This window comes from Macrobrachium rosenbergii, chromosome 22 (assembly GCF_040412425.1).
Source record: "Macrobrachium rosenbergii isolate ZJJX-2024 chromosome 22, ASM4041242v1, whole genome shotgun sequence".
Classification (NCBI taxonomy): Eukaryota; Metazoa; Arthropoda; class Malacostraca; order Decapoda; family Palaemonidae; genus Macrobrachium; species Macrobrachium rosenbergii.
The window spans coordinates 48,313,416-48,339,778 of record NC_089762.1 but is presented as its reverse complement, the minus strand read 5'-3'; the positions used below and the strand labels follow the sequence as shown (position 1 = coordinate 48,339,778).

At 37.5% G+C, this 26,363-nt stretch overlaps 3 protein-coding genes across 5 annotated transcripts; 1 reads left to right on the top strand and 2 right to left on the bottom strand.

Moving 5' to 3' along the window:
- The first annotated feature begins 4,462 nt into the window (after nucleotides 1-4,462).
- Nucleotides 4,463-10,400, top strand: LOC136850855 (mucin-2-like). 3 transcript variants are annotated; one of them, XM_067124887.1, is made up of 4 exons: nucleotides 4,463-4,554; nucleotides 4,850-5,029; nucleotides 6,960-7,130; nucleotides 8,109-10,400. In XM_067124887.1, the coding sequence occupies exons 3-4, from the start codon at nucleotides 6,960-6,962 to the stop codon at nucleotides 10,305-10,307; spliced, it is 2,370 nt and encodes a 789-aa protein (XP_066980988.1). In that variant the 5' UTR covers nucleotides 4,463-4,554; nucleotides 4,850-5,029; the 3' UTR covers nucleotides 10,308-10,400. The 3 variants fall into 3 exon arrangements, with proteins under 3 accessions (XP_066980988.1, XP_066980987.1, XP_066980989.1); XM_067124886.1 differs by lacking the exon at nucleotides 4,463-4,554 and having other exon boundaries at nucleotides 4,823-5,029; XM_067124888.1 differs by lacking the exons at nucleotides 4,463-4,554; nucleotides 4,850-5,029 and adding an exon at nucleotides 6,741-6,846.
- Nucleotides 10,401-11,175: 775 nt separating this feature from the next.
- On the bottom strand, nucleotides 11,176-19,285 carry LOC136850856 (leucine-rich repeat protein 1-like). Its single transcript, XM_067124889.1, has 8 exons — nucleotides 19,103-19,285; nucleotides 17,810-17,988; nucleotides 17,216-17,348; nucleotides 16,410-16,573; nucleotides 15,303-15,533; nucleotides 13,980-14,092; nucleotides 12,608-12,808; nucleotides 11,176-11,703 (listed from the first exon to the last, which is right to left on the bottom strand). Exons 2-8 carry the CDS (start codon nucleotides 17,978-17,980, stop codon nucleotides 11,478-11,480), a joined length of 1,239 nt encoding a protein of 412 aa, XP_066980990.1. The 5' UTR covers nucleotides 17,981-17,988; nucleotides 19,103-19,285; the 3' UTR covers nucleotides 11,176-11,477.
- Nucleotides 19,286-19,923: 638 nt separating this feature from the next.
- KFase (kynurenine formamidase) lies at nucleotides 19,924-24,659 on the bottom strand. The gene is made up of 8 exons (XM_067124885.1): nucleotides 24,549-24,659; nucleotides 23,971-24,044; nucleotides 23,533-23,725; nucleotides 21,798-21,929; nucleotides 21,455-21,582; nucleotides 20,730-20,872; nucleotides 20,435-20,570; nucleotides 19,924-20,237 (listed from the first exon to the last, which is right to left on the bottom strand). The coding sequence occupies exons 2-8, from the start codon at nucleotides 24,025-24,027 to the stop codon at nucleotides 20,103-20,105; spliced, it is 924 nt and encodes a 307-aa protein (XP_066980986.1). The 5' UTR covers nucleotides 24,028-24,044; nucleotides 24,549-24,659; the 3' UTR covers nucleotides 19,924-20,102.
- Nucleotides 24,660-26,363: the final 1,704 nt, after the last annotated feature.

The following is a 26,363-nucleotide window of genomic DNA, read 5'->3' as shown; positions in this document are numbered from 1 at the left end:
AGTAAGTGATTCAGCAACCAACACAGAATAAACGATTCTGTAACCAATACAGAATGTAGGATTCTGCAACCAACGGAGAGTAAAGGGTTCTGCAACCAAAACAGAATAAAGGATTATGTAATCATTGCAAGGATTCTGAAATCAATACAGAATAAAGGAGTCTGTAACCAATACAGAATAAAGGACTCTGTAACCAACGCAGAATAAAGGGTTCTGTAACCAGTACAGAATAAAGGATTTTGTAACCATTACACGGAATCTGAAACCAATACAGAATAAAGGGTTCTGCCACCAATGCAGAATAAAGGATATTCTGTAACCAGCAGAGATTAAAGGATTCTGCAACCAAAACAGAATAAAGGATTATGTAATCATGCAAGGATTCTGAAACCAATACAGAATAAAGGAATATGTAACCAATACAGAATAAAGGACTGTAACTAACTCAGAATAAAGGGTTCTGTAACCAATACAGAATAAAGGATTCTGTAACCATTACACGGAATCTGAAACCAATACAGAATAAAGGGTTCTGCCACCAATGCAGAATAGAGGATATTCTGTAACCAACGTAGACGAAAGGATTCTGTAAACAAAACAGGATAAAGGGTTCTGCAACCAATACAGAATAAAGGATTCTGCAAACAATACAGAATAAAGGATTCTGTAACCGGGACAGAATACAGGATTCTATAACCAACGCAGAAGAAAGGATTCTGTAAAAACCAATACAGAATAAAGGATTCTGTAACCGGTACAGAATACAGGATTCTATAACCAACGCAGAAGAAAGGATTCTGTAACCAATACAGAATAAAGGATTCTGTAAACAATACAGAATAAAGGATTCTGTAAACAATACAGAATAAAGGATTCTGTAACCAATACAGAATAAAGGATTCTGTAACCAATACAGAATAAAGGATTCTGTAAACAATACAGAATAAAGGATTCTGTAACCAATACAGAATAAAGGATTCTGTAAACAAAACAGAATAAAGGATTCTGTAAACAATACAGAATAAAGGATTCTGTAAACAATACAGAATAAAGGATTCTGTAACCAACGCAGAAGAAACGATTCTGTAACCAAAACAGGATAAAGGGTTCTGCAACCAATACAGAATAAAGGATTCTGCAACCAATAAAGAACATAGGATTGTACAACCAATACATATCACGATCGCCATGACTATACTTTTAACATTCCTTGTGAATACCTTCTCCACCTGGGTCTTCAACCTCTGTCATTCCTTGACCTATTTCATCCAAACTACATTATCTAATATATTTTTTGAGTTCATGGTGGGCCGATACTACTGTCGACTCCTGGTATTCGTGGGGATGCGTTCCACTCTCCCCCACCACTCCGCGAATAGATCAAATCCGCGAATACTTAAACATATCTAAAAACATTTATAACTGCCTATTCTGATAGTTCAAAACACCAAAAATCCCTCTAAAAATGCTTATACCTGAATATTTTAATGGTTTTATCACAAAAAGTGCATTTAGTTCAGAAAATTATATGAAAATGCAGTAATTTGTGAATATTTCTCCGTGGAAAATACCGCGAATAGGCGAATTATCCACAAATAATGTGTATATAATTATGTTCCACAGAGAAATCTGGGAATAGGTGAAGCTGCGAATTCGGAACCGCGAATAAGAGGGGTCCGCTGTATACTCTTTCTATTCTACGAGGGATGCAATTAAGGTACTATAACAACATTAATACTCCTGCTGCCATCCGCGTTCTCTCAGCTGACGTCGTATGAATTGGATAATTATGGTTAAAAACAAAAGCATAATCTCTCAAGGATCTGCATAAATAAATGCTACTGGCACTAGAATGATCCAGGACACACACACAGAGATAAATGCGTGTGTGTGAAATGCGCTTGCACGACGTGTGATCTGTGTGTGTGTGTGTGAATGTAAGCAAGTACAGTATACTCTCCTTTCGAGTCGTGTACTCGTCGCTAATCAAACAAACTTTATGACCCATGATAACAGTTATCGTTTACAAAGAAGCTACTGTCACCCGTCATCGGCTCCCACCTCCTGACTGTAATTCTTGGAACGAGAAATGACTTTTATCACTGACGTGTCCAGTCGCATCATGTTGCAACGTTCAATATCTACGCGAGAGAGCTTAAGAATCATTCAGTTTTATCTTCCGTTAGTTGTTTGATGATCTGCGCGCTCATGAGGAAATAGTGATTGGTTGGTAGGTTCTTAATTCGTATCGTGAGGCCAGATTCCCTGAGACTCATAGACTCATTCGCAGCAAAACAACCAAAATGATAATGTATTTATAAAAGCCCTTAAGTACACACCACACACACACACACACACACACACACACACACACACACACACATATATATATATATATATATATATATATATATATATATATATATATATATATATATACTTACTATGTATGTGTGTGTGTTTGTGCTGCAGGTAATCTGATGATTGAAAGTACTTAAATACGAGATATGAGGGGGATAATTTGACTGATACACCAGAAGCTGAGGACCTGAAGGAACTTATGAATGAACTGACAGTCTGTGAGGTGTAAACAATATTAGAGAAACTCAGGTAGATTTTAGCTGGAACTAAAATGACACACTGTTTTGCAGGTTATAGAGTAAAAGGCAGCAAAGCCTGGCGATTGGGAGCTGTAAGTCCTAGCAAAGGTACAAAAGAAAAGTGGCATGACTGAATGTGACTATTCAGTATTATCTTCCACAATGGGCTCGAGAAAAAAAAAATGATAAATAGCTTAAGACTGACGCCTTTAGCCAATCACAGCTGGAAATCTGAGGTCATCCAAAACGTTGGAACTTTTTAAAAGAACTTGATGACTTCAGCGACGAGCTGGAGAAGGAATTTACTGGAACGGTTATACAAGCGGCAAATGAGTATTTGAGAAGAGAATAAAGACAATAGGCCATAAGCGTCTATCTTTTTATATGTCTATCTTCTGTCATGGTGACAGGCCTTGGCCTAATTTTAATGAGAAATGGGAATAGGCGTGAAAGCAATTATTATAGCAAGATGCTTTTAATCGGAACCCTGGCGCGTTATTCTAATATGTGGGCAGATAAAACAAAGATTATCTGCGCAGTATTTCTGCTTAAATAATGTCACTTGATATAAGAGAGAGAGAGGGAGAGAGAGAACGTGTCAGTACTCAAAGGATAAAGATACCATAAAGATACCAGAACTCATAAATCGCAGCATATCTGATATGAAAATCCTATTACACCATGGTACTGTTTCAACAAGCTTACTGATAACGGCCACCGAACGGGGAACGCCAACGCATTAAAAGGCTTAAAATTCTCGTTCCTAGAACCGTCGTGACGCACAGTGAAGTTTTGAATATGTTCGCTGATGTAGACTTTTTCTTCATTGGATATATTTCATACGGTACACTAATTATCCATATATATATATATATATATATATATATATATATATATATATATATATATATATATGCATAATAATTGTTCCGTATAAAACATATGCAATGAAGACATCTATAGCCTATCCGTGAACGTCTTCTTCTTCTTCCTCTTCCCAGCTTGTTCCCATTTTTATATGGGGTCGCCGTGATGCCTTCTTTGAAGGACTTTGATTTGGCTTTGAACATATCCAGTTTTTTTTTTTTTGATTGTCACGACTGTTCTAGGAATGAAAATTGGGCTTTCCATTGGTCTGTCTGTCGCCGAAGTTAAGCAACGTTTGCGTCTGGTTTGTACTTTTAGATGAATGGCCTATAGGAAATTTAGACCCTTGAACATCCTTCAGAGCTGAGGATAGACTAGGACTAGCAACCTCCTCCCTAAAATCACTCAGTGAAAACCAGACGATAATGACTGATTTTTGGCAACAGCCAGGAAATCAAAACAATAGCATAGGAATGCTATTATTTTTATATATCCTGGTATCCCGCAGAGGTGGAGAAGTAGGTCTGCTGCTGGCCTCAGGAGAGGTGGCTCGTCCACCAGTCTGGAAGAATTTCAACCCTCCCTGGGGCACTCCTCTGCCCTGGGTCATAGTGTCTTGATATCTCAATCCACTGTCACTCCCTAGGGAAGCAATGCCCTGCCCAGGTAGTATCGCTTCCTCTGCCATAGTAGCAGACAGTTTTGAATTGATTGACGTGGGTCTAAAGAAAATAAAGGTTAATCTGCCAATTTGATGACATGTCGCCCCACTAAGTTTCAGAAAGTCTTCAATTTGTGCTCCCTTGCCCTGGAACTTACAGCACCTTGGTACTTATTACAGTAGTAGTGTCTAGGTAGTAATACTTATTACCATGAAAGTGGCAACTAATTTTAAAATTAAAATGACCTAACATTAAAGGAGATAACCTAAAAAAAATGCTAGATAGAAGGATTAGAGGGAGAGAAGAAGGGCCGTAAAATCTAGTAAGCAAGGCACTATGCACTATGAAAGTGAACAGCGCAGGCGCAGATATTCTACAGAGCCTGACACACTGTTAAAGGGCCTTCGGTGTAGGTAGATGTAGAGGTAACTGTTCAGAAAGTTTTTTCTGCACTGGGGTTCATCCTGAATTCAGTGGCTGAAAAGATGATAATGTGGCAGTGACATTGGCCTTCTTTTTTCTGGAGCAAAATTTCATAAGTCATTGTTTATATATACAGTACTGTATAGTAATATATATATACATACATATATATATATATATATATATATATATATATATATATATATATATATATATGTATATATATGTGTGTGTGTACGTAACTTTAAACCAAAGAAATCTTTCGTATTCAAGTGTACGAGACACGTACTTTTGCAGATCTGCTATGAATCACCCCGACCTTCCAACTAGCACAGGACGGACTGCTACTCGGAACACAACAGTGATCGGTGGCGTGGATAATTAGGGCACGAGTTAGCATAAACATAAGCAGGAATCTCTCATCTCTGTTAGTACACTGTAGCAACTGACGGTGTTCGGACGAATTGAAACAGGAAGGTCTGTACGAGTTCTAAGACTTTGGAAAGTGGTCTGCTTTGTAAAAGATACACATCGTAATTTATATATACAGCATATATTTTTTTTTTATTTTGCATTAAGGACCTTGAACGGAGAATAACTGATGGGTCTTGGAAAGTGTTCAGTAATTTTCTGTTTTATAAACAAGTGTTTCTCATGCACAAGTTAAACCAATGAAACTATGTCGTTGTGAATGCATTTGAATAGGTAAGGTTGCGCTCTTAGCAAGAGTTCTCTAGGAAAAAAAAGAAGACACTTTAACTATCACATTCATACTTTAGTTGCTGATCCGAGGATGATCCCATAGACGGAAAAAACCTCCACAACATTAGCCACTTTATATAGGCCTACCCACACACACAGAGGGCTCATTAGTAGAGCGCCAAATCTACTGCAATCCCCATCTGGTAGCCTATCCAGCGCTTTCGTGCTTTCTCTTGTCCTTTCTCCAAGCGCCCTCCAAAAACCACGGTCTCTTTACAAGACCTAACAAAATTACGACAATGGCGCCCCCTTTTTTTTTTTTTTACCAAAGTGAACTTTTCCCAACTTGTCTGTTCCTTCCCAGCCTGTCAGTCATTTTCAAGCCACTTAGGGAAAAAATGAGTCTCGACAGCTTCAGTCTTATATCTATCAAACGCATTCACCAAAGATAAAGTAAAATTGCGTCGGGAATAGAAATAAGCCTAGCTATTCGGGATTCGAACCTACACTGCTCAGGAGACTGAAAACACCAGTAACCCACAACACCAAGCAGAATTAGAATTGATTTCATCTCACACATCTGTCAAATTCAAATACATTTTCACGCGGCTCGAAATAAAACCTATTCTCGTCAATGTGATGTGATATTAGAGGCTTTTTTGCTTTTATTGATTCCAATATACAATCTCTAGGCCTATTCACACGCTCCTCTAAACCTTTTGAAGAGGTATCTGTAAAGACCTTATGAAAGTGGTCCTTCCAGGGTCAATTTAAAGACAGTCTGTCTTGCTAACTTAAGTCTCTTTTTCTTTAATTTCCTTGACAGACCATTAACGTGTACATCTATTTGTTTATTGATTTATTTCAATTGTCATTTCCCATTTGTATTTCATTACTTTTCAGGCCTCCTGGTCCTGTTACTCTTTTAGTTTACGTATATCAATCTATTGGGTGGAAAGTTTACAAAGGATGTCAGCAGCATTTTTAGCTTATTATTATTACTATATTATTATCATCACTATCTAAGTATAGCCTTACCTAGCAATTTTCTATGTCATATAACGTATATATACTGAAATTAAATATCAAAACTGATATATATGAACAAGGAGGAACAAGTAAATGTTACGAATTTATTTGTGAACGTTAACAGCAGATAATTAAGTGTTGCCCCAGAGGAAGCCAATTTTGCAGCAAATAACATTTTCAACACTCACAAGTTATGTATCTGCGTATGTATCCTTGAATATGTATATATATATATATATATATATATATATATATATATATATATATATATATATATATTATATGTGTTTGTTGTATGTATTGTTTTAGTGTGTCAACAATGCAAAGGGCAAACTACTGATTAACGGGGTTGAAGTGTGAGTGCACCTATCAACGCTTAGTGCAACAGAACTCCTTATCCGCTTAGGATCATTCTTTCAGCGACTAAATTCCATTCGTGAAACGATGTTCTGCGTCATTTGCAGGATGTCACTGATGCAATGACATCAGCATATACACCACGTCCATATACTGATTCTGGCCTGACGTCGAGAACAAACGCATTACAGAATCTTTAAAAACATGTGGAGCTATTTTTGAATTTTGAGTCGTTACATTCTGCATATTACTTCACTAAACTTATTACGTTAATGGAAACTCAAACGTACCTTACTAACGAAATTGATATTGTTTCCAGATGGCATCTCGGACTACGATAACAGCGGCCCTTGGGCTGCTTCTGGTAATCGTGGCGATTTTCATTTTGCCTCTCAGCGCCCACCCTTCCTATCACCCAGATGAAGAAGATCGCTATTACGAAGCTTCGCGCCATTCGCCCGGAATGCGTCGCCTGACGTGGTGGAGATGGGTTAGTATATATATGAAGAACTCTAGTTACGAGCTTTGTCATATCAAAGGTCCATATACTGTATATATCAACCTTGGGAATATTAAAATTACTCGTAAAATACACTTGCTTAAGATAAACTCATGAAAATATCGTTTATTAGTATAATTTTTTTTGGACTGGAATATAGAAAATGGAGGGTATAATTCAGTACAGGTAAGGTCATTTAAGAAGTCTACTGAGATTATGGGAAATTTACCGTCTTTTGTTTCAGTTTTTACTTTCATATTTCTATATTTTTGTCAAAAAACATCAATAAACGATAGCTTCGTGGGGCCGTTTCCTCTTCATCTACCGGACTCCTTGTAAAAGTAATCTGTTTTACATTTACCAGAGTGCAGTTAGGGAAATATATACAGTAAGTAGAGTCGTTACGAAAAAGGACACAGAATATTAAAAAATGTGGTTTATGCAGGCCATTACAACTGCAGATTATTAGAGGTGTAGTGTTGATATTTTCAAGTGAACAGGTTTTTCCTGTACTCAAGTTTTGGTAAAAAAAAAAAAAAATAATCTACACGATATACTTGCATAAATTTTTAGAAAAAAAAAAAAAAAAAAAAAAACGGGGTATAACCAATTCAATGAAATTCACGTTCCAAAAACTAAGTTCGGGCTGCTAAAGAGCAAGAGCCCGTGCCAGCACAAGGGTGGCTGAATCTAGATAGTATTCCCAAAAACTAATAAAAAAATAGTAAAGGTGCATGGACAAGACATTTATTTCATAATAGCCAAAAAATTAAGTGTTCGGTGAATGAAAAGGAAAAGCAATACCGAGATTCAGGTAGTTTTAAAATGTTTGCTAACCCAACAAATGTTACCAACATTTTCTAAACTCACTCTTCGCTTAATAACAAATAATAATGCTTAATAAATAAAGATTCATCAGCCCAAACTACCTTTCCCCCTCTTTTGTAACTTCTTCCATCTATCCCTCAGGGTCGTAGGAACGAGAATAAGAGAGAGAAGGTCTCGACCGAACCTCCCACAACAACGGCAGCTCCCATGATGGAGTTCATCACCACCACCAAAAAACCGAGCAGGTGGAGAACCTGGTTCTCCAAAGCTAAGGAGAAGATCTCAAAGGCAGCCAAAACAGCAGCCCAGAAAGTCAAAAAAGATTTCGCGGAGGTGAAACACAAGTACGAGCATGGCATGCTCATCGTAGGCGACGTATCGAAAGACGGGTTTTACAAAGCCGGTAAGGCCATTGCTTTGGGAGTCAAGAAAGTGGGTAACGCCACAATAAAGGCGGGAAGAACCATCAAGAAGGGCGCCAAGCGATTTGGGTCGGCCGTCAAGCGGGGCTATCAGAAGATTCGCCTCAGGTTCGCAGGGCCGGACGAGAAGTTCAAAATTCTCGCCAACCGCATAAAAGACAAAGTGGAATCGGGAGACGAGAGGGCGGTGGAACTTCTAAAAAAGATCGGGATACACGTCAACGTCTCTGACCAGAAGGTCGTCGGATCGCAGGTTGTGAATAAGAATGTTTCCGTGACTGAAATTCTCCGCAACGAAGGCATGCTGTCGAATAAGTCTTCCTCGTATTTCACAACAATGGAAGAACCAGAAAAGACAGTGGAGGAGGAGGAGGAGGATGAATTTCACTCAGCAGAAGAGGACCTCGCGACAGAGACGAACATCACAGATACTAAAGTGGAATACGAAAGAGCTACGACGGAGAACACGGCATCACCTGATTCAAGAACCAGTACATTACATTTGGAAGACACCACAACTGAGACATCATTATCAACCTTCTCTGAGAATGTGTATTTACATGAGTCATCTACCCAGGCAAATCTGGGAGATAATGTTGACAGTACTACAAGCATCCTTTCAACAGAAGCCGAAGGAATATCACCTACCATTACAAAGAGCATTCCTTTAACTGATTCAGTATCAACAGAGTATTCAACATCCTCAACAAAAGCTATCGATACATCCGATTTCAACATTCATTCAACAACTATGAATTCTCCCACACAAACATTCCACACCACAGCTGTTTCTCCCTATGATGAATTTACATCAAGCTCTTCGGTGAACCAACCAAATGATGAAGTATCTTTTTCAGAAAACACAACAGCTTCAGTTAATGTAATAAGCAATACTGAAACTAGTATTCAAACTACATCTTCAACTGTCAGCACTACAGCATTCGTAGATATTCATAAGCCTATATTTGTAAATACAATGCGTCCGTTACACTCAGATCTAGCCCCTAAAGATGATTACGAGACGACAACGTTATCATCTTCACCTGTCCCCTTAACCGAAAATATTTCCTCCACTACCCAGGCCGTAAGTTCGTCAACTCTTTCGTTTACATCTCCAGACTTCGTAACCATTCCTGAAGGAGAATCTTCAGTCTCCACTACAGTTACTTCTCCAGCCACAACTCGACACTCTACTACAGCTTCGACTGTTACATCAACAGCTGCAACTTCCGCTCCGACGGTTGAATATGTTACAACAACATTTGGGTCTAAATTTACAGATGCTCCTACCACTTCTCCATCCACCACCACTACCTACACTTCACCAACCACTTCTGCAACCTCAACCCCTCTTATGGCAGCCACTTCTACAACTACTGCTCTTCCTCCAACCACTTCTACAACTACACCTGTTTCTACAAGCACTTCTACAACTATTACTATGCCTCCAACCACTTCTACAACTACAACTCTTTCTCCAACCACTTCTACAACTACAACTCTTTCTCCAACCACTTCTACAACTACAACTCTTTCTCCAACCACTTCTACAACTGTTCCACCAACCACAACACCACCACCACCTCCTCCTCCTCTTTCGACAACCACCACATCAAGTACGTATCCCCCAACCACTACAGTGAAAACACACCCTCCAAAGTTAACCGAAAGCGAATGGAAGCCTCCAGCCTCCCCGCCCTCCACAAGCATCCGCGGAGACGAAGAAACGGCAGTGGAGGAAGCCTACGTTCCTCCACCTTTCCCCGACGTCTTCAGTGATGTAGAAGTCCACGACAGACTCAGAGAATTCTACGACCACGGAGACTTCAGCCACGCCGAAATGGCCGAGGTGTTCAATTTCGACCCAGACAATTACGAGTACTATAAATATGACTACAACTATGAGGATTACGCATGATAAAAATGTCCTCTGGTCTTATACAATAAAACTGCCATTTCGTACTGGCATTTGCATGGTATTAAACAAGATAATATATATCATGGTTAGAAATCTACATTTTCATACCCTTCTTCATCATGAAACTCTGATACAGTACTGTATATAGACTTATTCTGGTCTCTAATACCTTAGCAAAGTTTGCCATTAACAATTCAAAACTTTATAGAGTATAGATGTAAACCATAGATTAAACCAAATGGTCTTTAAACCTTTTATAAAAAAAAATAACCGACTAACGATATTCTAGCACTTGGAATGTATTAAGAATGCATTTATTTCCAAACTTCACGTTAGGATCAGAAACTAAAAATAAACACACGTACACACTGAAAGCAGAGGCAAAAACGACAGTAAAGTTAGAATTACATTTTTAAAAATGGAGTAAAAGTTGAAAAAGAGGTGGCTATAGATACATTTATAAACTGTATTCATGAGCGCTGATGACTGTAAACTGCTCAAGACTGCCAAGAAAAAAAAAAAAGCTGGGAAAATTATTATAGATCTGTACTTATCAATGGGTCAACATTCTGCAGGGTGCATGCATGAACAACCCCTCTTTTCTCTGGAATTCAAAAGTTTGCGAGTGCACGTCTGACGACATTCTAAAAGTGACTGTGGACACAAAATGATTGACAGAGTTATGATGAAACCTAGAAAATGATATTACATCAATGATCTACAAAACAAGTATTAAATTCAAACCCTCACAATATCTGAGATCCTAACTTTCAGTAGCAAACCCTATCATTAATAAGTCACTCACAGCATATTTAACTTTCAATAAGACACTTTCATAATAATAACAGGTAAAATAAAAAAGAAGATATATCAAAACCAACTTTTATTGATATGAAAATATAAATAAAAAACACTACTCCATGCAACATGAGAGGTATAATACCACAAAAGTAACAACAGCAAAAGCAATGTAAATGCATACGGATAATAGAAATAGTTAAAAATCTATCAAAAAGTAATTTTATCATCAAAACAGATAAAGTTCAAGACATTACATGCGAAACGTAATAAAGTCTACAATGAACGAAAATGTACACTAAGAGATAATGCTCATGCAACATCAAACTTGATTGTTGGGTAAATAAAATGACACACAATTAAACAAGTGGGTCATCTTTTACAGTACCTATCACAGCATCTTTTTGAGCAAAGCGTGGCCACTGCAACGACATGATTACTATCACTGACTGAGATAGAGTGAGATATCTTTCTAACGTCAAGAGAGACATAAGCAAGGGTATGGGACTCGTAACAAAACCCTCCGCACAAGCACTTCAGCCAAGAGTACAGGTAGTCTGCTAATGTTGATGGAATGTCAGCTGCTGTTGGACGTAACCTGGAGAGCATGGGATTGTGTGAAGATATGTTAAAGGCGTTTGTGAAGGGATGTGATTTAACACACTGCAATATAGTATACCCTCATTTTATGTTGTTTTGCTTACAACACAAACACTTACTTGCTATAGATTTCAAAGTTTTACTGTAGCTTTTCCTTTTACCCTCTGACCTCGTCCCCAAAACTAGTTACAAACTACATTCTAAGACCAGCTAATGCTTTTCAATATTACCACGGTCAATTACAAATAAAATTCTAAACAGTACAAGACAAAATAGACAGTGTAAGTATTCTGCATTTACTTGTTAAATAAGGCTGACTACAATGTAAGACAAACATTTAATACAATATATCTAGTCTAAAAAAGCAATGAGAGCAACTGATGGATCAATTTACTTTTACAAAAGAATAAATAGCAAACTATTATTCCTCACAGATTAAACCCACATTTTATCGTAAAAGGCATTTCACATAAAATTCTCAAACACAGGAATAAACTATACATACAGTTTGAATAAACTATGTATCCATGCCTATAAAAATAAAGAATTTTAAATACTATACATCAAAATTCACAATAATCTACAATATTTCTTTAGCAAACAATCTTGCCCGTACATTTCCTTCCCGAGTTCACAAGCACCAGCAGCAACTGCCTCATTTTTCATGCCTGCAGTTCTAACAACACCTTAACGGAACTCAGAAGACTTTGGCTATTACTTTACGGTTCCCTACAACAGTACAAATCATCGAATCACCCATGTGACTCACCTTTTCATCATTTTGCCTTCTCAGTTCTACGTGATATGTGAATTAGTGATAACTCACTATCATCTAAAAATCGATATATCTGTTTTCTTCACCTTTTCTGCCTGAATAAAATGCAAATTCCATAACCACTTACCCATTACGCATGCAACTCAAAGCAGCAATTTCCTTCAGGCGTGGAAAACGTCCTTGAGATTTGCTGGCAGCAACAAGATTCAGCCTCTCTCTATTGTCACCATCAACGAAAGGATTGCCAAAAACATCCAATTCTTCTAGCTGTAGGTGAACTAATGTGGCTGGTAGTACTTCTAGTTTGTTATGACTTGCACTGAGAAACCTGAGAAAAATCGTAATAAGAATAATAAATACACTAATAGGTGTAAGTGTTTACAGAACTGTAATGCCTGCTTTTTGTTAAGTATATGCAGCAACTTTTCACCAGTGATTGAATTCACATACCTCATCATTCCCTTTTAACTTAATTACTTACTAAGAAGCCTAATTGCTTGCGGACTAGAGGTGGTCAATATACAAAAGTAGGTTATCAACTTGCTTCCTAATCTCAATTTTAAATGACAGTCAATAAGCAAATTTTATAATGGAATGACAGGTATGAAAATCTTTTAAAGAATATATTAGTTACCATACATTTAAAGTAAGAAGTTTTAAAAATATATAAAACATCAAAATGATAGATTGCTAATACACAAACCTGGCTAAATTATAGGTAATGGATTATAAGTAATCAATTATTCAGGAATTTGTGAATGAATGCATTATGATATATATGATAAAGAAAAACCCAATTCAAGTACATTAATAACTTAATATTCATTTTAATCATTTCTGGCCGAGTATTCATCATTCATGTGCAATCCTAACACCAATACACCAGTCAATTCTATATTTGCTCACAAATGTAGAGCAATAAACTAAGACACAAAAATAGCTATATATTCATAGATAACAGACAGGCAGTTCAGTAGAGTGAGGCTGGTACTGCACAGTAATTTACCGAAAACAAGAGAAATGCATCATGGTGATAACACAACCATACAGAATATGCAATTTAGGCCAAAAGCCAAGTGCTGGGACCTATGAGGTCATTCAGTGCTGAAAGAAAAATTGAGAATAAAAGGCTGCAAAGGTGTAACAGGAGGAAAACCTTGTAGCTGCACTATGAATCAATTGCTAGAAGAGAGTGGAAAGTGAGATGGAAGAAAGAACATGAAAGGAGGTACAGTAAAAGGAATCAATGGGGTTGCAGCTAGGGGACGAAGGGACGCTGCACAGAACCTTAAGTAATGCCTGCAGTGCACCGCGCGTGAGGTGCACTGATGGCACTAACCCCTTGCGGGGAACATAACCAGTTCTGTTGCGACTAGAGTTCAAGCTACAGGATGATCTTAATTCATTTTTAATTACTTATATTATTACTCTGACCAGCCATAACAGTGGTAAAAATAATAAGCTTACAGTTGGTATCACCAGAGAAACCGTATACTTACTTGAGGGCCTGCAATCGATCAAAGGATAAGGGAAGATATCTCAGCTTATTGGAACTTACATTCAGGTTGACAAGCCCCTTCAAATATTTGAGCGTAACCGGCAACAACTCCAGCTGAGTCAAGAATAAAGGAAACAGCGGTTTGCATACAAATCTTTTGATGAATCTTAACTAAACTTTCAGCTTTATATTAGGGTACAAAACTGGTAGTAAACTTGAAAAAGTGCTGTTTCAAAAACTGTTGTTTCAAACACTGTTTTATTCTTCACAAAGATTCTACAGCTATTATTATTATTATTATTATTATTATACAGTATTCAGAAGATGCACCCTATTCATATGGAACAAGTCCACAGGGGCCACTGACTTGAAATTCTTACTTACAAAAAATATGGTGCTCTTTGGGGAAATACACACAGAGAGAAGAGAGCTCACTTATCAAAAAGAACAAATAAATCAATAAATCAAATAGATAAAAATGTATTGAAATGCAAGAATAGCATTAGGGTAGTAATGCATTATATCTTTACTTGAACTTTAGAAGTTCCAATTGGAAATATTACCTATGTTCAAAATCTATGAGATTCACATAACACACCAGACATTAAAACAGAAGCCAAAATCATGTTAGTAACAATATTTGTTCAGTATTTATCTATGTAAAATCAGTTGGTGACCAATTGTACAATTGCAATTGTTCTGCTTTAAATCTTCAAGAACAAAAATATTTTGTCTTGGATGTCTTTTACACTATCTGATTCCTCAATTCAACCTGACTAAAGATATCTCTTCTTACTTTCTCATACAATGTAGCACTGTAGTAATGTCAAAACCATACACATTTCTAAGTATACCGTAGTAACTTTAAAAATCTTACAAATTCTTAGGCGTTTAATACTACCCTGATTTTTGTTTGTTAATGATTGTTTTATAAATTATAATTTTCATAATTCAAGATTTCTCAATAAGAAAAATAGTTCACACCTTTTTTTAAAATTACTCTTCAATAAATTACTTATTTTGTTATGGGCTGGAATCTGCTTTATCTTCCCTTGGTCCCTTTTGATTTAGTTATTTTTGGTTACAAGAAAAAAAAAAAAAGTACTGTGCCTACATCTTTACTTCATCTGGATCTTTAAAATCTTATTGTAACACTTGATCAAGTTCAGACAAATACAAATATCCTAACTTTCACCAACAACAAACAATTTTAAAGATAGATCTGATGTGTAAGACCTATAAAATTTTCAGAAACTATACCCATTCCAAATATCTGAAAAAATGAATTGCACACAATGAAAACTAAATAAACTCAGAGACTTACTTCATTATTGGAAAGATCAAGACGTCTGAGAGTTCTAGAGAGTCTCCCTGTGAAAACACGATGATCAATCTCTTTAAGACCATTGTGGCTAAGATACAACTCGGTTAGGGACTGCATCCTATTCATGGCCATTGGTAACTTACGGATGACATTGTGGCTCAGATCAAGAGTCTTTAGCCTCTTCAAACCAATGATTCGATTTTCTACTCTATTAAGATCAACGTTATTTACCTGCAAAGTGGAATAAAGAATAACTACGTAGTAATTACAATATATAGACTCAAAATAAAACTAAATTTTTTTTTATCTAATTTTATTCAAACCCATTCGTTTATAACTACCTAATCCTGTAGTCAGCAGCTCCTAAGACATTAAGCAGGAAGATACTTCCACCTGGCTGGGTACTATATACATTCGGTTAGGTCAGCACCTTTGCTGGTGGTTTACCTCACTTTCTATAAAATGATGGGCTTACAGGTATCTTAAAAGGTAAACCTTGTTTTAAATAAAATTTTGATTTGATTTAACACAACCAAATCAGTAATGAAGGGATAATGCACCAGGCTACTGAGGTATGCAATCTTTTAAGTGTGTGAACAACAGTGAATAGCAGTGGTTTCTCCAAGATGCAAAAAGGCGAATGCTCGACGTTTCATCATTGCCTTTTGCTAATCCTCTCAAAAATTTTCATGACTAGAAGAAATATGGCTGGCCATTTCTGAATTTATCTGAATCAAAGATACACAACCATGGAACTGTCTGATGTAACCATACTTCTTTGTACAACAGACGGACATCAAATGCGTGGATATTATGGTTAAAAAAAAGGTTAATCCCTATAAAACAATGTGCAATATAGTAATCAGGAGCAAAAGCAAGGCATGAACTCCTTGCCATACACACGGGGATTTAGGTAAACCACTAGAGGAAATTTAACTACCTGAATGGTACATACTTGACCAAACAAATTTTCTTTTACTTCTTCCTTTGAAGTGTGTCTCAACAGCTTCAGACCACAGAATTAGGCAGTTGTAAACTGATGAGGCTGTTTTAAAATAATATTGATTACAATGCTACTGTTTACCCAAAAATACAGAATGTACCTACATGTAAGTTTTCTAAAGAATAGGGAAATGCAGTGGTGATGGGATAATCCTTCTTGTTTAGGATCACCAATTTCGTTTTCGGTTTCTCCAATTGACTTTGTTTTGCTGGTGCAAGGTTTGACAAGTGCATCTTGTTTATTTCTTTATTCTGCAGGGCCATTTTCACTGTACAAGTTAAAAAAAAAAAGACACAACTGATGATTTATTCCTATTTGTATTCACAATAGTCACTGAAATAAACTCTTTCAAATCTCTATTCATTTAAACGACTGATGCTTGGATATTAAATGGTGTAGATAAGCTGAGTAAAATTTTTCCTAAATTGCAACACAGGAATTTGTAATGGACAAAGTATCCTCCGTGTGGGAGGCCTCCTCTCTCTCCGGTGGTTCTTGGTCGCTTGGATGCGGGCGAAACTCCTTTATCATAAAAATGCTCTGAGTGCTTAAAATTCCTTCTGGAATTATAAAGTAGCCACTGTGACAACGACCAATCTTTACAGATTATAAACATTAACTTGGAGGAGCAAATATCTTTATGGAGGCCTTATAACCTTCACCCTGCTTACCAGGACCACTAGCACTTCCCCTTTAAGCCACAGCTACCTCAAATTATATTACAATAACAGTATTCACAGAAAATACACCTAGCTAGACAGGTTCACGAAAATTTTATAAAAAATCTTGTTATTCAGCCATACCCTGATACTGACCACACATCAGTACTATAAAAACTCCTAACAATTACTCTTTAAACTTTTCCAAGACAATGGTTATTAACCGCAATTTATACTTAGATTATACTTACATGTAGAAAGGAAGCTCTTTGCTAAAACTACATCTGCTTTAACACAAAGGTCATGCGGGGGTTCCTTGAAACGAATTGTGAATTTTCCTTCAGCAACAAATTTTGTAAACACGCCTTCAATGTTACCAGCGACCTGAAAATCATTTGCTATTAAAACAGGAAAATCTTAACACAATTCCACCTTTTTTAAGCACACAAACAATGGGTATTTATATGGAGTACTGCACAAACTAATGCCTTACTACAGCAGCAACTTTGGTATGAAAGAACTGACAAAAGGAATGAACAACATTTACTTATAGTGCTTCTGATATGCTTGCCAATGTCTCTCTTCTAAATCTGCTTACAATGCAAAACCCTCACTTTATCCATCAGCCTTTCCCGTAACAAGTACCTTTGCAATAACCATCTGATATATTGTCTTTTTCCTTGCAATTGTTATCTTTAACTTTCATTTTCTCAAGCTATCCTACAATAACTTAACCCATAAACTTATACTCAAGTAATCTTCCCCCTCTATGCTTTCTGCTTGGTGGTACATCCTTTTCTCCTTGAATTTGGTAACAAAAATGTTGGAAAATTTTACACACTAACCTTATATTTGGTGCCCTGCTTATTCTGTACTGTACACAAGTGAATAAACAGACTAGAGACTTCAGCTTTTGAGTCTGGAAGACGCCCAAGACCCAACGACGACCGGCAACATTTTTTGCTCACTGACCCAGCACTCCGATTACTGACTTGGACCTCACAGTTGATCCTCATTTTTGTACCTATAGACAAACAATAGAGCTAGATTATAAAATTAAATCAGACGATCAATACCCACATATCTACAACAAATCTGGTTTAGAGCAATTACTTCCCCAGAAAGTGAAGGGGCATTATAAGGAACTTCTTTACCAGAATGACATCAACAGATTTCAATTTGTGTCTAAGACACCAAATTCCCACATGAAATCTTGCACCCAAACTTTACTTGGTCTAGGACTTTTTTTGTAAATACAGGCCCGGTTAGTTTAGGACCTGTTAACCTGACCTTAGGCATTGTGCCCTGACTTGACCAGGGTGCCCTACGCCCCTGTTCTATAAAGATTTTATCGACATTTTTACCCATCTGAAATAGTCTGTACGGTAGGTGACATAAGTGTACGTGAAAAAGTGGCACCGTGTTTAGTATTATCCCTTGGGGATGAGTGTCAGAACATAAAGACGGGACCATAAACAAGATATAAATATGAACAAAAATATACATAAATGACAGTAAATAGGCCTGTTCCGGTCGGCGACTGGAGTGAACCGAGTCGCTGTAGTCGTCTTCAGTTTTACCAAAAACATGAGGAAAAGATGGTAGGCCTAAATACCATAAACCTAGGCCTCTAAACATGGGATATAAATATGAACAAAATTATAAACAAATGAGCCCGGCCGCCGTAATAGTCTTTAGTTTGACCAAAAACATAAAACAAACTAAAGACAATCACACACAAAATCATAAATAAAAATCGGCAAACACTCCGGTCGGCAACTGGCCTAACCAGGCCACTGTTGCAGCCTTCAGTTATATCAAAAGCGTAAACCAAAGATTTTAAATAAATAAACATAAACAAAAGACATAAATATGAAAAAAAAAAATATAAACGTGAACAGAAACATAAACAAAGGGAGGTAAATAAATATTCCGCTCGGCGACACTGTAGCAGTCTTCGGTTTGATCAAAAACGTAAATCAAAGATAATAAATATCACAAACATAAACAATTGACGTAAATATAAACGAAAATACAAACGAAAGACAATGATGAACAAAAACACAACCAAATGACGGTGAATATTCCGGTCGGCGACTGGCAGGAACCAGGCCGCCGTAAATGACGACTCTCATTACCTGATATGTCCTGATGTTTTGGACAAAAAATCCAGCAAGCTCGGCGAATTTGTACTTAATAGGTTGCAGGAGATCAGTCAGTGATCGAGGGACGGTCAGCGAATTCAAACCATCACTCAAATGACGGTGGTCCTCCGTTGTCCAAAACAAAATCGCATTCGCGGGTCTCGATAATAGTAAGACGAGATTGTTGCCTGTGTAACGGCTCCTTAAATTCTCTGTTTTTGCGGCCTCTTGCGTGTCTATGATTGGTATTTTTATTGATAACTTTAAACTTTAAAAATTTCCTTTGGAGTCTGGGTTAAATTTACATCACCCTCGTATATCATCTTAGTTTCTCTGTAATTTCAAAATATGAGCAAGCGGACTCAAGGCCTTTTTCTGTTGTAATTTAAGTTTACATTATGGACTAAAAATTCACGTTCCCCATTTCATTGAAACATTTTGGAGTAAATGCGACAATAATATAGTGAACAAAGCACGTATGAAGAACTCTCCAGGTACGAACAAAGGGTGTGTAGACAATTCTTATGTGGGTCATGTGACAAATTCTGTTTCGGTCAGACTATTGTGTTAGCAATTGGGAAAACACAATTGAATTACTCCTCCTGTCCTTCACTGTTGTTGGCAGTCTTGAACCATCTGTACGTTTGTTTGTTTAGTTGCCACTGGAACATATATAAAGTGAATTTTTATTGATATATGCCAGACCCATCGAAGATATTAAAATAAGATGTGACAGGCAAGGATTTATGTTGTGTGTATATATAAGCATATAATATGGCTTTATCCTGGCTATAGGAAACAATAAACCAGACTACTGAAATACTACAATCGTTTTTATTACACTCTGACATTGGACAGAATTTATTGAAACAATGCAGTGCATGTGCAATACTTTGAATGGATTTGCAATCATGTCACACAAACATCACTTGAAAAAATATAAAACAACTCTATCATGTTGGCATGTGCTTCATTAGCGGTGCTGTCCAGTGATTTAAAGATGTTTGATGAACTCAACTATCTTTTTCGTGAGGGAAAATTCACCCCGGGCCAGATCTTCCACGATCTTGAAATGATCTGCTGAATTAACTACCATGTATTCAGTCTTCATCCCAGCCTGGAGGCACCTCTGAAAGAAAACGGAGAAAGAAATGATTAGACTCAAATGCGAGCTCAGTATTTTTTTAACTATTCTCGAACGCGTGCCTTGGTGACCAAGGAACGCTTTCGAGAATACCTAACCAAAACAATATAGGCTGAAAATCAGAGTATGAAGCAAACCCCAGACTTTTTTTTTCTCTAGCTCTCCAGTGTTGCACTACATACCCGATGGTATTCCTTCGATTGCCTCTGAAATTCGGGAGAATCTTGGTCACCCACGGCAACTAGGAGGTTTAACTTCTGCCAGTCTCGTGCGAACTCACTAATTCTCGCGAATGGCGAGAGTTCCCAAGCCGAGGATCTGATTGTCAAAAGTGCGAGAGCTGTTGGTTATTCCTAAAAATGGGGACATTTTGCATAGTGCTATTTATTCGGATTTTATTTACTAATGTATCGGTTAGAGTTAAACTATTGAATACTGTCTATGTTTTCCATTCAAACATGAAATAAATCAACTTACTCTGTTAATTTGAGGGGATCGTTCACGTATGTTTTGACCAGTGGCCTAAGGTCAAAGACGCCACTAATGGGAATGCAGCCTTTGATTAAATCTTTGTATTTTGCGAAATCATTCTCATTTTGTGATCCTTTACCTGAAAGTACCTGTAGAAAACAGATAAAATCTCGCAATTTGTACAAAAGTGTTTTATTTTCTTGTCAAAACCTACATCTGCTCCTAAATTTAGAAAAAAATACAAGTCGCTCCCTAAATATCTGTAGTAATCATTATTGGTTTCCGTACGTGATCAAAACATGACGTATCTACTCCAAATGCGTTTTACCTTCACCTTTACTTAAAGCTAAACCATCCCTATCAGGGGTTATAATCTAAATAAGCAAACACAAGGTTGGTTAGGTTCACTATGGAATTTGTATCAGATACTGAATTCCACTATAGAGTTCACAGGTTCAAGTACACACATTCTCTCTCTCTCTCTCTCTCTCTCTCTCTCTCTCTCTCTTCGTTAAGAATATGAACAGCCACATCTCAGCTTGCATGCATTAATTAGATAAGGGAGGAACTAGACAAGGTAATCCTTACTCTCTCTAATTTCTTTGGGAAACAAGACATAAAATGCTACCAAAAGACAAAAAGTTCTATCATAATGAATCCTGTACGTCTGATTCTATTCTTTTTATAACAGAATAGAGAAAAACTTGTCATTAGGAGTCGGTGCTACAGACCTGAGTTATCAAATGACCACCGGCAGAATGGCCACAGAGAACGACCCCTCTACTCCCACGGGTTTGTGCGAAGTTGCAAGTCCATACAATGGCTCCCCGCACTTCCTCTACAATGGAGGCCACCGTCGCTGAAGAGACAGAGAAATATACAACCAAGTAAATAACCGAATAAATATAAGAATGCCTACAGAAAAGATATCTGTATGTAGCTGCGCTTAGCAAATTACAAAGGCCTATTACAGGTTGACCAACTGCACGAACTTGTACTGGCTTTAAGGCCAGCTAAATCAATAACAACAACGAGTCATATGGGAAATACTAATCCACCAACGAGTCACCTTACCTTTGGGCGCCAGCTCGTATTCGACGACGACAGACAAGATTCCATTCTTATAAAGAGGCTGAACCACATAAGCCGACAAGTCCTTGCTGAGTTCCTGCCAGTATCCGCCATGAATGTACACGAAGACGGAAGCTTTCTGTGGAAGGGAAGAGAGATAGTTTAACGAGCTTACTAAAAATATATTTCCAAAGTCTTGCAAGTTGGCGAATACCTCTCTTTTCCTTCGGCATCAGGGACAAGTGGGGTGGCTGAGGTGGGAATCTGATCACGGCTGCGGCTTGGATACCAACGAAAAGGTCAGATTACTTTCAAAATTCGTTGTTTAGGTTTTGTTTTAACACTAATTCTTAATATTGGATTTTTTTGTTGTTGTTTTGTCTTTTTCTTAAGTCTCCCCAGTATGTTATATACGGAAAGCATATTAAGAGCTACCACAAATTTACTGTTGCCGAGATAGTTACTGATGAATGTGGTTACCTGATCGGATACTTTCCTAGTCTTTTTTTTTTTTTTTTGACGCTCATGTGAGTGGGACTAACGCACCGGATTTTGTCATAGATTATTTTCATCTGGAAATGTTGGTGAGAACGTAATTCTGAAACCTGATTGGTACTTTTGTTCAAAGTTTCACAAATTGAGTGGGATTTTGGAATCCAGGTGTTCCTTGAGAAAACCGGTTTTCTCGCTTTGTCCTTGTCCCTTGGATTATCTCGGCTCATTAACAGCTTTAAAGATAAAATGGATCCTTTTATAACCTACAATTTTGGGGGAAGTAAGAGACCGGGATATTTGACTGGGTGATTAAGGTACAGTTTACTTAATATTTGCAAGGTGACACCAAGTATAAGTAAGGACATACAGTGCCCTAGGTTATGTAAGTTGGGAGTGGCATTGGAAGACTAGGCTATCCCCCGCCTAGGCAGGATCGGGCAGCCTAGGGTACGTTAGGGTACGTGTGGCTGCGTAGAATTAGAACCCCTTTTATTTGATTTTGATTTAGTGTCCTAGGTCAAGTTACAGTGCGCAGACAGAGCCAGCTGGGTGGCTACAGAGGAGGCCAAAGCCTCCTGGCTATGTAAGGACCCAGTACCCTAGGTTAGGTTTGGTGAGAATATCTTTTATTCCACTCGTTTTATATGTTTTTCCCTATCCCAGAAATTCTGGTTTCTTTCTGTGGTTCCCCATAATTGTACGATATAAGTAGTCCATTATCTCTTAAACTACTAATTCACTATCAAAATTAAGTACAGAAATGTACAAAACGCATCAAAACGCGGGAATTCATATTTTCATTTAATACAATGATAATTTAACACTATTATCTGCAAACATCAAACCTTGAACATACTAATTGAAAATAATTCTCTCTGTGGCCCCCCTCATTGCTCAGATCATAAATATATAAAAGGGACACAAAACACTTGTGTAAAAAAGCAATCTCATCAAAGCAGTCACTCTAATATTTACTGTGGCGCGGGTAATAAAACCATATCCCGGGATTATATATGTAATCAACGGATAGGTTTGCTTAAAAGCAAATGGATGTTTTCACTTACAAATAGTTAACAACATAACAAACATCTCACACGTCTTTTCTTTTAATAACTTTCAAATATATATATATATATATATATATATATATATATATATATATATAGATATAGAGAGAGAGAGAGAGAGAGAGAGAGAGAGAGAGAGAGAGAGAGAGAAGTATTTAATGTAATGCGTTACCAACCTCCGGGCAAATCTTCTCCAAACACATCTAGAACCATCTTCGCTCCCGACCCATAAGCAAGGTTCTGGCGGCTAGGCACCTCCTTGCGAGAAGCCTCTGATAGTCTGTTGACCATTTCTATGTGAGCAGGTATAATGTCCTGTGCTGAGAGCCTTTTGGACCACTGGGAGGGCGAATATTCCCTTTCCAGCACCTGTTGACGGTAGAACAAGTTATTCAGTGTGGCTAGCTTTACGTTGTGGTCAGCAAATTCATCTGAACTAGGCCAAGCAACTCTATCAGGTATGAAATTCACATTCTCTATAATCTATTAAGGAACGCCAACAATATCAACTACATCCACTACGGGGAAAGATTAATTATCGGATAATAGAAGATAGATGAAGAATTTCGTGCTCGGACTATTAAAAAGTATAGCAAACTAGTTTTGGTAATTACCTCGACAGTCATGTCCCTCCAGGGCGCATTCAGGTCGTCCTTGAAGCAGTTAATCATTTTCTATGCTGGAACTTCTGTCGATAAAAACAGTGAAACTTTTAACAGTACATATTATGTTGGGTTTCTAACGTACACGTAAATATTTTTTTCAACGTTAAGCCGTTTCTTCTCACAGAGAAATAAATAACAATGATCACTGGTCACATTCATACATTAACTTCTGGATGCTTTTGGCAATTAGGGAGTACTAATCTCTCTCTCTCTCTCTCTCTCTCTCTCTCTCTCTCTCTCTCTCTCTCTCTCTCTCTCTCTCCTCATTGCATCCATATAAGTTTAGCCTCCTAACATTCAGTCTACAAAATTCACACTATTGTTTTCCACCACACCTTGTGCTCCGTAGGATTTTTTTTTATATTGCACTTAAGTTTCTCTCTTTCAGATATTTCCTTCCTGCTTTATGGTTGCGTTCCTATATTCTGTTTTATTTAATGAAAAGGTTGGTGGCTGGTTGAGGCGGAAGTTACTGTGACGGCACTGGCCCTGTAGGGTGTATTAAAATGAACTGGTTGATAACTCACACTTAAAATGGTTTCCGTGAATGCCCGCGAAGTTAGAACGAAAAGCTCACAGAGCAACCAGCCTTCTATAGTAGCCAGAGTCCGATACTAACTCACGCTCAGTTCACCCTCTCCCGACACAAAAAAAAACAATATCAGTCAAGGAACTGGCAACTGGTAAATTATCGAACATCTGGCAAGGTGAACTACGCGTCCTTTTTGAGACGCTTATGAAGTTAGTCCATGAGTGCAATGTGTTAGCTCTCTCTCTCTCTCTCTCTCTCTCTCTCTCTCTCTCTCTCTCTCTCTCTCTCTCTCTCTCTCTCTCTCTCTCTCTCTCTTTTCAGCTGAAACGCCGTATACAGCAGCAACCTGTGATTCCTCTGACAAGCGCCTTGTGTAATTTGGTTTATTCCATATCTTTGTGAAGAGTTTATCAGAGAAAAAAACAAAAGATTCATACGGAGATCTTTTGTATAAATAACGAAACTTATTGCGTAACGTACTCGTGTCAACTTGTACAGTTCTTAAGGTCTTGCCCACTCGTATGTTATTGCTCAAGTTATGTGTAGTAATCACATTAATTAATTGGTTTGGCCTCTTTAATTTAATCGTTGCAATCATTCTCCAGCAGGGCTGCCATAGATAGATTTTCGTGGATATTCTTATTTTCTAGCAGAGAATTTCAAGAATTCTTGAGTGATAATTTTGGTATGGTAAAGAATAAAGATTTATCAATTAATTTCTTGAGAAATGAGCGGGGTCGTTGGTTTGATGAAATTCATCACAGTGGATACGTCTGTGTAGAAGCGACCTGCGCAGGTCACCTTTTTGGCTGAATTAGCTCAGTTATCTGCCCTGGGTAGAGAATTGAAATGAATCGTGACTTGTGAGAGGCTCGTTTATTGGACGCCCCCTCCCATCCTGTGAGAGGCGTAGCATCAGTAAAAAGATACATATACAGGACGCCCAAAAAGAGTTATCACATAGTGGAACAACCCTTGTCATAGGCATACTGGCTTTAAAATTGAAGTAAGTAAAGTTCGAGCTAAATCTATATATATAACTCGCATTTACATTTATTAGAAAAAGAAATAGCGTTACCCTATCCTTATAGGAACATACGTCTGAGGTTGAATAATAGTAATAACAATAAGATGATAACATATTTGACAGCAGAAATAATAATAAAGATAACAGTGGTAAAAACGCATACATATATCAAGCACTAATAACTACAATGTTCATAGCCCAAGCTACATTAATTGCAACAGTGGAAATCTACACAAGATCACATACGCAAAAGAGATAGACAAGGATTGGAAAGTGACAACAGTGTCACCAGTTTAAACTTACACAAGCATTATCATAATTGAATTAATAATAATATTCCTAATTTGTCACTTTTCTGGGCCACATCAAAAATCCATTTGGGCATTGCAAAAGTTTTAAACCTTTTAAGTACGTCACTGACGGACCCTCCCGTACATACTGCAGTTGTATTACTTGGTCCCCCAAAGGTGTGAGATTGTCATTCTTATGCTCTTGTATTTTGGGTCATGCCATGACATAGTGATGAAGTGTATTTCCATCAGTTTCACTGTATATTCTGCAGTCACTTGTGTTGCCCTCCTTGTTTCCCATTACCTGCCGTGGGTAGCTGTATCCTAGTCTCAGTCTAGCATTCACTAACTCTATGTCTAGTAATCCCTGTATTTCCCTATGTATATGGAGTGTGCACTGCTATCTTGTTATAGAAGCGAAATGATCTGCTTCACTCGCGCTCTATCTGGCGCTGTGTGCTAGTTTCCGACACCTAAAAGACTCCTGATCCAT

What these genes read in the sequence shown, in the direction of transcription:
- LOC136850855 (XM_067124887.1), top strand. Translation starts at nt 6,960, where the DNA reads ATGGCATCTCGGACTACGATAACAGCGGCCCTTGGGCTGCTTCTGGTA. An exon ending in GCCTGACGTGGTGGAGATGG is followed by an intron (nt 7,131 to 8,108) that starts GTTAGTATATAT and finishes TCTATCCCTCAG; the next exon opens with GGTCGTAGGAACGAGAATAA.
- LOC136850856 (XM_067124889.1), bottom strand. Translation starts at nt 17,980, where the DNA reads ATGAGGATCAACTGTGAGGTCCAAGTCAGTAATCGGAGTGCTGGGTCA. An exon ending in AAAGAGCTTCCTTTCTACAT is followed by an intron (nt 16,574 to 17,215) that starts GTAAGTATAATC and finishes TAACTTGTACAG; the next exon opens with TGAAAATGGCCCTGCAGAAT. An exon ending in GATCGATTGCAGGCCCTCAA is followed by an intron (nt 12,809 to 13,979) that starts GTAAGTATACGG and finishes GATTTTTCTCAG; the next exon opens with GTTTCTCAGTGCAAGTCATA.
- KFase (XM_067124885.1), bottom strand. Translation starts at nt 24,027, where the DNA reads ATGATTAACTGCTTCAAGGACGACCTGAATGCGCCCTGGAGGGACATG. An exon ending in TGGAGAAGATTTGCCCGGAG is followed by an intron (nt 21,930 to 23,532) that starts GTTGGTAACGCA and finishes TTCCACAGAAAG; the next exon opens with CTTCCGTCTTCGTGTACATT. An exon ending in ATACGAGCTGGCGCCCAAAG is followed by an intron (nt 21,583 to 21,797) that starts GTAAGGTGACTC and finishes CTGTCTCTTCAG; the next exon opens with CGACGGTGGCCTCCATTGTA.